The sequence below is a fragment of the Chelmon rostratus genome, chromosome 12 (assembly GCF_017976325.1).
Source record: "Chelmon rostratus isolate fCheRos1 chromosome 12, fCheRos1.pri, whole genome shotgun sequence".
NCBI lineage: Eukaryota > Metazoa > Chordata > Actinopteri > Chaetodontiformes > Chaetodontidae > Chelmon > Chelmon rostratus.
In genome coordinates, this window is record NC_055669.1 from 5,522,699 (window position 1) to 5,535,288 (window position 12,590).

At 40.5% G+C, this 12,590-nt stretch overlaps 1 protein-coding gene across 1 annotated transcript; it reads left to right on the top strand.

The window, feature by feature from the left end:
• The first annotated feature begins 9,453 nt into the window (after window positions 1-9,453).
• Window positions 9,454-12,386, top strand: LOC121614818 (serine/threonine-protein kinase pim-2-like). The gene is made up of 7 exons (XM_041948903.1): window positions 9,454-9,952; window positions 10,186-10,280; window positions 10,402-10,449; window positions 10,641-10,862; window positions 11,651-11,828; window positions 11,968-12,141; window positions 12,259-12,386. Exons 1-7 carry the CDS (start codon window positions 9,454-9,456, stop codon window positions 12,384-12,386), a joined length of 1,344 nt encoding a protein of 447 aa, XP_041804837.1.
• The last annotated feature ends 204 nt before the right edge of the window (window positions 12,387-12,590 follow it).

The following is a 12,590-nucleotide window of genomic DNA, read 5'->3' on the forward strand; positions in this document are numbered from 1 at the left end:
TCTCAATATAATTTTGGGTTTGGGGTTTCAATCAGCAACTACAGAGCATCATGGCACACATGACTGAAGTAGGAATGCATTTGGGGAGAAGAAAATACTGCTTTGACGGTGTACACATTTGATTGAGGAAAAGGATTCGAACCAGATGACTTGTTCTGCTTTTCCGCCTTGACTTAAGATGATGACATAGATGTAGGGTGGGAGTGCATTATCAAGGGGTTGTGTGTGTACCTGAAATCTGTCATAGACCTTAGCTGAACTGTATTCCTCTTATTAGAGTGATTTTCTGTTGTTTCTGTTTTTGTGTTTAGATTCTAGTTCCTCCGTTTTTCAGAAGTGTATTTGATTTCTTAGTTTTCCTAACCTAGTTTCGTTAATCCTCGTTCTTTGAGTTTTCCTCCGTTTGGAGTGATTTTTGTTTGTTATTTTATTATCATAGTATTTTCTATAGTTATCCTCTTAGTGAGCGTTTTGTGTTTCTTTGTTAGCTTCTTTTATATTCCTAGTTATAGCCTTTGTGCCTAGTCTACTTTATATAGCCTATTTGGTTTGACACTCAGCGAAGTGGAACTTGGGTTGAGTTAATAAAGATCTGTGAATTCTAATCTCTGCGTCTGAGTCCCGGCCTGACAAAATCTAGTGTGAGATCAGTGGTGAGTGTGATTATTAGGCAACAAACTTGATAAAATTTTAAGTTAGGCAATTAAATTAAATAATATAAGTTTTGCTTTTGCTCAACTCTGAATTCTGATTTTTGTCAACTCACCTGTAAGTTGTACTAATTTATAAATTTACATTGTGATAACTTTTAATCCTTACCTCTGCTAACTCTTACACATAATCCACTTAAATTTGGTTAAGTTAGTCAAGCAGAACAAATTAAGAAGAATTTAAAATTGCACACTGCAATAGTTTATCATGTAACTCATCTTTATAACTTAAGTTAAAACCAATAACTTCTAATCAAATATATAAATACAGATGCAACATGTACATTCAAAACATTTGTTTTATTAAAACTGTACCAGCATCAAATCCCTTCCAACGGGGCCAAGTAAATGCAAACTAATGAGACTAATCTGTCCCAGTCCTAGTAGTCAACTCGCGCTGCATTGCATACTTGTAAACTCTGAGATATAAAAGATCACACATCAGTCATATATCCATGACCATACAGAACCAGTATAAACTCATAAATTTGTTAACACGGTTACTGAGTGCCATAACTTCCCGTTTCAAAAAATGAATTAATATTTTCTTTTTCCAGCAAATGTCCTCGTATTCACACAACCAGCACTGAAATGTTCTCTTGCCTGGGAACAGTCCTGTGTAATCTTGAAAGATGTGATTTCAAAGCACTAATGGTTCTGAAAGTGCAACAGCAGTCCCTGTGGATGCAAGGCCAGGTTGAACCTCTGTGATGCAGCCGATAGTGTTTCAGTAGAACAGCTTCAACGGCGTGGGTGAACTTGCAGAACTTGCACTGCATTAATTTCAATCTGAAAAACAAAGATAACAATTTGCTGGGTATTAGTAAAGTAGAAATTTTGAACATTTTATCAATTTAAATCATTTTATCAATTGAATGACTATTGTAAACAATAGACTGGACTAGGGTTGACAAGACTGACAATATAATATTCTGTCCTATTTTTAACTTTTAATACATTTTACTGCAGTAAGATGAACTGAATTGAATGGTATATTAATTAATGACAACACTCAACCAACAAACACCTACAACAGTCTAGGTAAGGAAAAGTCAGCTGTCAGTATAAAACATGGCGGTCAAATAAATCAGTAACATGTTGGTATATTATAACCAACACAATATTTGATACATACAGGTGAATCAGTCTTTCCTGCCACTACACTATTCTGATGATCTTATTATTCTAATACTTAAACCACAGGAGCATACAGTATAGTGATTTGTTGAAGTCAGCCTGATGTAAACATTCATAAAAGTCAATAATCAGTCACACAAGCAGCTCCATGTTGTCTCTGTGTGATGTTCAGGAACAGCTCAGGACAGTCTGAGGACAGAGAGCTTTGCTGTTGAGGTTTATATAAATGAGGGTCAATGAAAAGGATTTTTTTAAAAGTACTTTCATCATAGATGTCAAGCATATTTTTGAGTCGGGAACAATGTGTTTAAACAAGTTTCATTTATTTCTAATTTTTCTAACTGTTTTAACTAATTTTTTAGCAGTTTTTTAACTTCACAACAAGAAAAATGTCAGGTGGCGCAACCAAATACTTATAAAAATATGTATACATTCCTAGTTGTTTTTTTAATTAAATCTTTGGTAACTAACTATGGTGTCTACACTCATTGTGGGTTTTTTTTTTACAATAATTTCAGATTTTTTTTAATTCTGTAAATCAGGTTATAAGTCTGTTAACATCACATTTTACATTCAAAGACAGGAAAATAATTACATAAATACACAAATTCATATATTCAATATAATAACTACAAAAATTACATTTAGAAACCATTTGGTCATTTTAACCTATCATTTTTTTTATCTAAATTGGTTGCACCACCTGACGAATATTGGTTGTAGCACCTGACAACATTAGTTATGACATGAAATATACTGGGAAAAAAAATGCATTTTCATTTCAAATAGTAACATGTGTCTCTATTTAAGTTTTCTTAAACAGACTAACCCTGGGCAGATGTAGACTAGCCCTAACCCATCAACAGCACTTCACATAAGACTATATTCGATACAACACTAACTATAAAACTATTCTAAATGGCAACAATGACGTATCATTTAACAAAACCGGGATATTTTCTTAGTTGTTGGGTCAACATTAGTAGACAATATCTCAGCTCAGTTTTTGTGTATTGAAGTATTCCCAGACAGAATGCGTTAGACGTGTGTGTCGTTAATTGAGAGGCTCTGGCTCTGCAATCACTTTGAGCACTTCAGCTGTGTAAAAAAAAAGGATGTCAGCACGTTGGGGCCAAGTGAAAGCATTTTTTGCTCCCAGTTGCTGCATGCAGCTCACCTCAATCTCTTCCCCAACCACTTGAAGGACCTGCCCCACAAATGGCTGACCTTCGTAATTCACCATGATGAACTTTCCATTTAGATCACTGCTCTCATGGGTGCTGGTGCTCTCATGGGCACTGGAATGAGCACTGGCCTGGACATTGGCTGTTTACCATTATGGGGTTGTAACACTGGCAGATATGTGGTCTGCTACAGAAGCAGGAGATCTCTCTGTGCATGACCTTCCCTGGTTCGGTGGAGATTACTTTGTGCAGGTTGTGCCTCCCTTCACAGGAGGCACAACCTCAGGGACCGCTTCATCAAATCTTCTGATGTCCTCCTCAGCCACCCAGAAGAACTTGACATCAGATTTCCTCTGTGTTAGGAGGTTGTACAAATCTTCTGGGGTCTGGACATCTTCACCCCTTTGGACAGCAGAGTCAGCAGTGCGCTTCACTGCACCACCAACTCCATCAAGAGCACCTTTTCCATGGGACTTCTCCGAGAAGCTCCATGTCACCTGAAGCCTGAGAGGAAGGGAATGGTGCTGAGCAAATAAAAATTATTTTTATTGCGGTATTGGGTGACTGGACCATCACTCGTCACATGGAGAATTGTAGGAGATGGATTGCAATTCTTCATCACATCCCTCAGCACTGGCTCCAAGTGGGCCCACACAGCTCTCCCATCATGCCGAAGGGATGCAGAGATGGTTGCATACGACTGTGAGCCTGCTGCTGTGTGAGCCACACATGTGTGGACTGTGGCCTGCTTCCAACTCCCTCCAAAATGAAAAGCCTGCACCTCACTGTTAAGTTTGCAGGAGAAATTCTCTGAAAAGTCCACATCGAGGACATTGTTATCTTCGCTTAGGCTTTCTGTTAAAGCCCTGCACTCTTTGGCTTGGTGCAACCAGTTGTAGTGGTGTTTGGCAAGGCTGTCAAGCTTCTGATTAAAAATGTTCAACAGTTCAGCACATGTTCCAGCTTGTGTTTCTTTTACAAAATTCATGTATGTTTTTGGCCCCTCCGACACAGATTTCCTGATCCACTGATGCCATGTCATGGTCTCTTCTGCCTGTGGTATTGGAATTTCAACCTCATTATAACAACATTTGGGGCAGACTCGATACATGCATGTCTTGTTGTCTGGACTGCATACAATAGAAGACAACAGCTGAGACATGCTGGTAGTTTTCAGGAGACCTTTCTGGTGCAGTTTTTCTGTCAAAAGTTTGACATTCTCATGGTCTAAGCATGCACATGTATTCCTGTCTGATAATTTTGGCTGCGTCACAAAAAATGGACAATATCGAACAAACTGTCTGTGCCTGTGACTCTTTTGCACTTCAGAATTATACTGCAGGTGGAGTTCAGTGAGGGGTTTAACTAATACACGTCTCTGTTGTTGGTTTTTGATTTTTGTGACTGTGTCCTTTCTTCCTGGCAGTCAGTGACTGTTCTCATTATGGCAGAGGACATCTACAACTCTTTCTTTTCTCTCAATGGCCACTGGACTTGATCTGTCTCCTTTAGTAGATTTCACTTTTTGCTTTTCAGGCTTCGTTTTCTTTCATCTTTCTATGTGTTTTCTTAACTTTTCAGACTCTCTTGTGGCAGTTTCCACTTCTCGTTTCATTTTTTGCATTTTCCTGCACAACTTTGCTTTTTCTCCTCTCCATCCACTGCATGCGTCTCTTTGTGGTGTTGAAGATGCCTGAGGTGTATCTACACTGACAATATCATCCATGTTGGGAGGGTTAGGTTCAAGCTCTGCTGGGGATTCTATTGACTCTGGTGTGAAATTCAAGATTTCCTCCATGGCCCTTTTACACTCCCTGTGCTTTCTCTGATCTTGCCTCCACTGTTGCCTCCTTTTTTTCTTTTCTTGCTCAGACAGTTGGCTGATGGGGGGCTTCACAATCTTTCCCTCTCTCTTCCTCCTCTGATAACTATAAAACACAAGAACTAGGAAACTGACAAATACCCATTTAAGAAACTGAAAGTTGTAATATAATAATAATAACAGTAAAATGAACTGTTGTGATTAATTACCTCTCTTTTCTTTTTGCCAGATATGCTTCCCTTGCAGCCGGATCAGTTTTATTGCGCGCCCAATGTCGTGCTGATTTTTCTTTAGTTGATAGTGGCATCTAAAATGTACAAATTATCATGTCAAATGTTTTTTCAATTGCAACTAACCTCAAATTAAACAGGCTATTGTTTGTTAGCTAGCATTAGCTTCTACCCTTGTCATGAAGTTAAAACAGACCACTTTCTTAAAAAATAAAGTTTTATGATAAAATAATATGTTTCTAGTTTTACACTAGATGTACCACCTGACATGGAAAGCGTACCAGCCTACATATGAGTTAAAAGTAGTTATTTTTATCAGTATTTGACAGAGATTTACAAACCTTTTAGCTTAGTCCCAAGGGTCTCTTGGGGTCTCCTGGCTGATGCAACATCCTGTTTACAGCTATTGTCTCTTCATTTCAAAATAAAAGTCCAATGTTTATGGTTGCGCCACCCTGACATTTAGGAAATGTTAGTTGCTGGACAAAAGTTTAGCCGTTATTTTAAAAGCTTTAGAACTATGAAATAATTAATACATTTTTTAAAGTTTTCTTGGCGCACTTGCTTGGACAGTTGCACCACCTGACATTTTAAGATTGTGAGAAGCCAAAACATAAAATAATTATTTGAATTAACTAAAAAATGTATGAAAATAAATTTTAATAGAATGAAGTGACAGATGTCATTAATAAATCATGAATATTATTATTGAGGACTCGGACACAAAAATATGCATGTCATGTCATTGACCAATGAAGGGGTCCACTGTGGGACTGTAACCCTCTTTTTTATGTATTAATTTCCGTTAGCGACCAGTTAAAATACGGAGGACACGCTAAAATAATTGTAGCCTACTTCACACACGCACACACTGTGGGACTGTAACCCAAACACTTTTTTTCATAAACCTCTGGTAGCGACCGGCTAAAATACGGAGGGCAAGCTAAAATAACTATAGCTTTCACATACGCACACACTGGTTATCCGAGTTCTTCCCCTGTCTCAACACACAGCCTTTAACTGAGACCAGCAGACGGTAAAGAGAACTGAGTAGAGAGGCAGACAGCAAACTAAATGCACAGCAGCCTGTGGCCGGCTCAATCTCCGGTTCCACTCCTGCTCCACTTGCACTTTCCCCACTGTCAAACCACCCTGCTGCTCACCTGCGCTGCGGTCCTCACCAGAACCATGTGCTAAGTTGGTACGAGTGTTCGTAACACCGCCATGAAATGTCAGCTAATGTTGCGACCACAATTATAAATTGGCATTGATGCCCTAATGGCTACTGGCTGCAACATATTATCGAACATGAATTGACACAATACCAACCAGTCAGAATATGCCCAGACAAGTTAGCGGCTGACTAATGCAGTGCCGCTAGCATCAGTTAGCCGCTAACGTTAGCTTTTGCTCATAACTGAAAACCTGTTTGTGTTTAAATGCTGAAAATGTGTCGGTCGACTTCTTCGTCAAACAATGTACAACACGGCACAACACAACTCAGAATAAAATTCCTGGATCATTTTAACTTAATTTAATTAAAGGGTGCTTACCTGGGTGGACTCCAGCTTGAGGCAGCACAGCCACAATGAGAGTGAGACTTCAAGGGTGCCAACTCGGAAAGTTGGCTTTCCCGCAAGGGTTGTCCCTTGTATTGAACTCCAACTTGAAGATATAAGTATTACCAACCAACCAAACTGTTTTAGAGCACATAACTGGATTGCTTTGTTGTGCTAACTGATATTATTGCCTCAAACGTCAATAAATTATATTTCTAAGTTTAACCAACTGAAATCACAGTTTTAGACCAAAAATTCAAGTTGGATTTTTTGCAGTGTATGTATGAACCAACATTTTATGCTTCTTTGTACTTCTTCTCATTTATATTTTAGAGAGAAATACTTTTTACTCAGCTACATTATCTGACAGATAGTAGCTACACAATTACAAAATTTCAAATGAAATTCTGATTGTGCCTGATGCCGTGCAAGTATCATCCTAAACCATATTGCCACTACTAAGTATTTGTGTGTGTCAGTCTGTATGAGAGTGTGTATGTGGCCACACACTGTTGCACGTGTGTATCAGTGTATATGTATCTATAGAAGTGTGTGTCTTTTGGTGGAATAATCCTTTAAAACTCTAAGTAGGTTTAGACAAAAATTTTCAGATTTAGATTTTACATAAAACAAAACACATGATAAGCTTATGAAATATATCTCATCATTAAAGATTAATCCAGTGGTTCCCAACCTTTTTGCCTTGTGACTCTGATGTCTATAAGTTGTTGTCATTGATCTAATTTGGTTCCTTTTCTGACTGTGCGCTCTGCAGACAGGAGATGAAGCCCTTCAAGGATCCATTGTCCTGGAAGGCCAGATGGTTCTGCGTGATCTGGACAACGTTGCATTCAGTGCTGCAATGTTGTTTGGTCTAATGTATGCCTTGAACCTCAACCACCCTCCTGAACTGAAGTACACTTTCAAAGTGCTCCAGAAAGTTGTGATGGAGCCAGACAGCAACACTCTCTCTAAGAAAGCCCAAGTTCTCAAAAACAGACTCCATCAGTGAGCTGTTGCCATGTTATGGCGAGGCAGACACAACACAGTTTACCATGTTTGCCTTATGGACCACTGTTGCTCTTTCATTGCACTGATACTGGACTTTAAGCACTTATGCAACTCACTTGCACTGCCTTAATGTATGCTCCCTCATATTCTGTTCAAATATGGGGAGCATTGAATGGAGCGATGCTTTGCTTCAAGACCTCTGAACCGCAGTCTCCCATGTTTGCCCCTTGGAATACAGACCGTTCATTGCATTGGTACTGGATTTATGCAAGTCACATGCACTGCCTTCATGTATGTTCTTGGCAGTATTTATGTATAGCATGTGTGTATTTGCATATGCATTGACATTTAACCATTGTGTTTGTGCTATTACTGTTGGTAGCATGGTTAACAAGTGTTGTCCTTGTGAATGGAAAGGGTTTTGTTCTAACAAGTGAGATATGTTTATATGCATACAAACATACATACACAGATACAGTCTACACACACGTACACATTCATACCACTGTGGAAAACTCTTTACTGTTGTTGGTTTTTTTTGTCTTTAGAAAGCTGTTTTAAGTACAGAAAGTGATGCATTAGTTTGTAGCAGTTATCGAATACGTTGTCAACTGGTGCTGTCCTTATGAAAGAAAAGGGTACTTTGTTCTAACTCAGGGTACTTTGTTCAAATGAGTGAGATGTGTTTTTGTATACACACACACATACAGTATATGCATTGTATTGTATAATATGTACATAAATATAGTCTACTTTTTACTAGACTAGTATTTTGTTTTTTTTCGAATGTTCTCTACCTCTGCTGCTATTTTTCTTCCCTCTGCTATCACATGCTGCTGTAATGCCCAAATTTCCCCGTCTGGGAATAAATAAAGTTTTATCTCATCTCATATACGTACCTACATACACACATACATATAATTGTGAAACAGACTTTATTGATGTTGTTTTGTTGTCATTAGGAAATTGTGATGCATTTTGTAGCAGCTATGGATGTTTACTATGCACTCTTGATAACCTGGTCAACAAGTGTTGTCCTTGTGAAAGTAAACCTTCTGTTCCAACAAGTGAGATGTGTAAAAACTGGATTTATAGTCCATTGTTTAAGTTGTCTTATTTTTTGACAAAATACAGCTGTTGTAAAAGAAATGTTTTTCTTCATTCCTCATGTTTTTGAAACGTTACGGTAGTAAATGCTGTAGTTGAGAGATTAGGCTGGGTTAATTTATTTAGATAACAGAAATCAACAACTGTTGTTGGACTGTGAGTCCAACAAACAAACAAACAAACAAAGCTCAGTATGTCCAATAACAGAGACATGCACTTTTAAACCCCAAAGTGTCTCTTGGAGTGGGACTTAATGCGAGGACCAAAGAGTGCATCACTGTGGAAGGAGGCAAAAGAGCACACACTCAGGATGAGCTGAATCACATGATCTCATCCAGAGGAACAAAATAACAAACAGTAACAACACACAAAACAAAACAAAAAATCAAATATTTGAAAAAAATGGGTGGGGCTTTAGAATGCTAATTTGCATATTTTGTGCCTTGATGTGTGACATCATCATGCAAGAGTCTGTCTGACCTATGAATACACACTCACTGTATGACTACAGACTCTTCAGGTATCTGCAGGTGTTTGTATGTTCAGAAATTTTGTTGGAAAGTTGGACTTTGTTTTTGTGTTTTGTAGAGAGAGAGAGACAGAGAGAGAGAGATAGACAGATAGATAGACAGATAGATAGATAGATAGATAAATACTTTATTCATCTCCGAGGAGAAATTTGCAGAGAGCGACATGCCGAGACATTTAAAGATGGAGGGAGGACAACGGAAGGTCGCTGATGGTTCAGGATCACCCAGGACAAAGTTCGAGGGTAGAGGCAACACCACCCGCTCCACTGGCAGCTGCAACAATGTGCAGGAGCATGTCAGTGTGAGGAAGAGGAGGACGGGTGATGATGGAGAGGTGCCCCCCAAAAGGAGGAGGTGTAGTGACCTCACCAAGCTCGCTGAACACAGTGAGGTGTCAGCGGAGGACTCAAGGATCCGGCAGGGCAAGAGGAAGGCCAGTGCTGATGCCGGAGCACCTGAAAAAAGATCAAGGTGTAGCATCGACAACAGCGACAGCACTGACCCCAGTGAGCTGTCAGTGGAGGATGGAAGGATCCGTCCTGGCAAGAGGAAGGCCAGTGCTGACAGTGACGCACCCGAGAAGAAGATGAGGTGCAGCTCTGAGTCCTTCAGCCGTCCCACTAGCACCACTGAATCCAGTGGTAAGCTGGAGAATGTCAGTTGTGATGACGACGGAGGGGACGTCAGTCAGGAGAGACTCTATGAGATGTCCTCCTTAGAAAACATTAGCAGAGGTAAGCTAATAGAGACAAAATGACTTTGTGAGCAAGTCGATTTACACGGCTTGTTATTTCATGTTTATCTCAGGAATAAAATCAGGATTACTCACAACATAAATGAGACAGCTTTGACTTTTTCAAGAAGTTAAAAATTAACCTTGTGTTTGTGTTTTTAGCTGATTTTGAGGACAAGTACCGTCAGCTCGGTCCGTTGGGCGCAGGAGGCTTCGGCTCAGTGTTCACTGGCCTCCGGAAATCAGACAATTTACTAGTAAGTTTGACTAACACAGGCTCTCACACACACACACACAAACACACACACACACACACATTATAACACTCACTGATGCTCAGGAAGTACCAACTAAATGATGTGTGTTTCTGTCTTGCAGGTGGCCATCAAGCACATTCCCAGAGGGTCTGTGAGATGTGAAAGAGTGGTAAGTAATTTAATCTGATATTGAAGAGTAACTGTTGAAATTCAAAGTAAAACCTGAATGTTAAATATTTCTGTCACTCCTCCACTTTGGATGAGCAAACACGTGCTGCTCACATATTAACCCTGTCTAAAAATGAACATGTGGAACTTTAGGTAATAACCACTTGGTATCTATGCATTGTTTTTCTTCAGATGTGCAATGGCAAGGAATTTGACATCGTCCTCGAGGTGTTCTTCATGCTCAAAATCGCAGGTCTGCCAGGATCCACTCGAGAATCTGCTGCTGTGTCCCTGCTGGACTGGTACCTTCGGGACCAGGAGCTGATCCTGGTAATGGAGAAACCAAAGGCCTCCATGGACCTTCACAAATATGTGAAATCCTGCGGAGGATCCCTGGATGAACAGGAGGCAAAGGTAAGACAGCTGGAGGGAGAATGTTTCTGTGTTTCGTTTTGTTCAAGCACAGCTGAAAAACTGTATTTATCACAGTTTTTATTGGTGTGTTCAGATTTCACTGCACTGTAAAAAGGCCTGGTCACACAACAAAGTGTTCATCCACCGCTCCTTGAAAAAACAGGTGGTGGTAGAAATTGAGTGACGGAGGAAATACTTCGTAGTTAATGAAGTACTGTAGCTAGAAAGCTAACGGTTCACACAACAGTGAGCCAAGAACACGTGGCAGTCAGTCACAACCATGGCTGCGGTAGCTCTGTGTTCGCTAGATGCTGAACGTCAGTTGGAAAGCGTGTTAGCTCAGTTGCTAACAGGACAGAGAGTTTTTCAAAAGAGGTCACAGCTGTCAAATAACTGGTGTGGAAACCACTTTGACTCTCCACCTCTCTGTTCTCTGCTATTTAGTCCACAGCACCAACGTTCACCAAAGCTCAACTTGACCCAAAAGATCAGTGTGCATTTACTTTACCACCACTGACAAATCCATGAATTGCATCTATTCTATTGAAATGGATCCATTTTCCTTAAAAACATCGTGTTTTAAATGCTGGTGTGACTGGACCTTTGCAGGAAAACCTGAGTTCATGGATGAAAATCACATGGAGCTCATTTATTGGTATATTATTGTCATATTGAACACTGTCATGTCATCGTCATCATGTTGTTTCAGAGACTTTTCCACCCTGTGGAGAATCAGGAGAAAATACTTCCTTACAATCGCTCTAACTCTTTCTCTCTCTGGGTTTCAGATGATCCTGAGACAGCTGGTGGACGCGGCCGTGGACATGCACTCCAAGGGCGTCTTTCACCGGGACATCAAGTTACAAAATGTCCTGGTTCAGTTGGACTCGGACGTACCGAGAGTGCGAATCATCGACTTTGGCTGTAGCAGCTTCTCGACGGAGGACACTTACACTTCTATTTGTGGTATGATATCTGGCTCTCTGCTCCTCATCTCTGAAATAATGACTCATGTTTAAATTAAGCTTCATCTCATCCTTTGTCTTTCTTTTCTCTCCGTATCTCTAACCGTCTCCTTCCATTCCTCTGTTGATGTGTGCGTTAGGTACCCGTGTATACTTCCCTCCAGAGTGGTTTAATTATCAGGCCCACTGGGCCCGTCCCACCACTGTGTACCAGCTGGGGGCGCTCTTCTATTCTTTGCTGAGAGGACACAAGTTTTTCACCACCTGGACCTACCACAGCGGCCGCATTAGGATCAACCCTGAACTGTCTACAGGTAAGACACACGCAGGCGTGCACACAAATGTACTCTTCAGATTTTTGGCGTATCGTTGCAACCGCCCACTTAAACCTTTGATTTCTTCTGACTCCTGATTTCTGTCTTGATTTTCAGATGTGAAGCTCTTGCTACTTAGGTGTCTGGCCAGTGACCCGATGGAGCGAGCCACGCTGGAGGAGCTACAGATGAACTCCGCCCTCAGAGAGCTCAGCCCTCCACCCGTCCTGAGGCCTCCATCATAAATAGGACCCTCAGAGAGGCTCCTCCCGCCAGCCCTCGTCTGACAGTGCCGTGATGTACAGCATCAACAGCGAAGCTTTTCTCCTTTGGATACTGTTGAACCCCCAGCCATCCATGTAGAGGGGATCTCTCTTGGAATTGCCTCTTCCGAGGTTTCTTCCCAATTTCCTTACAGGCTCAGGATTTTGGGAAGTTTTTCCTCGTCA

Coding starts and splice junctions, on each gene's coding strand:
- LOC121614818 (XM_041948903.1), top strand. CDS start 9,454: ATGCCGAGACATTTAAAGATGGAGGGAGGACAACGGAAGGTCGCTGAT. Junction 10,281..10,401: donor GGAAATCAGACAATTTACTA/GTAAGTTTGACT, acceptor TCTGTCTTGCAG/GTGGCCATCAAGCACATTCC. Junction 10,450..10,640: donor CTGTGAGATGTGAAAGAGTG/GTAAGTAATTTA, acceptor GTTTTTCTTCAG/ATGTGCAATGGCAAGGAATT.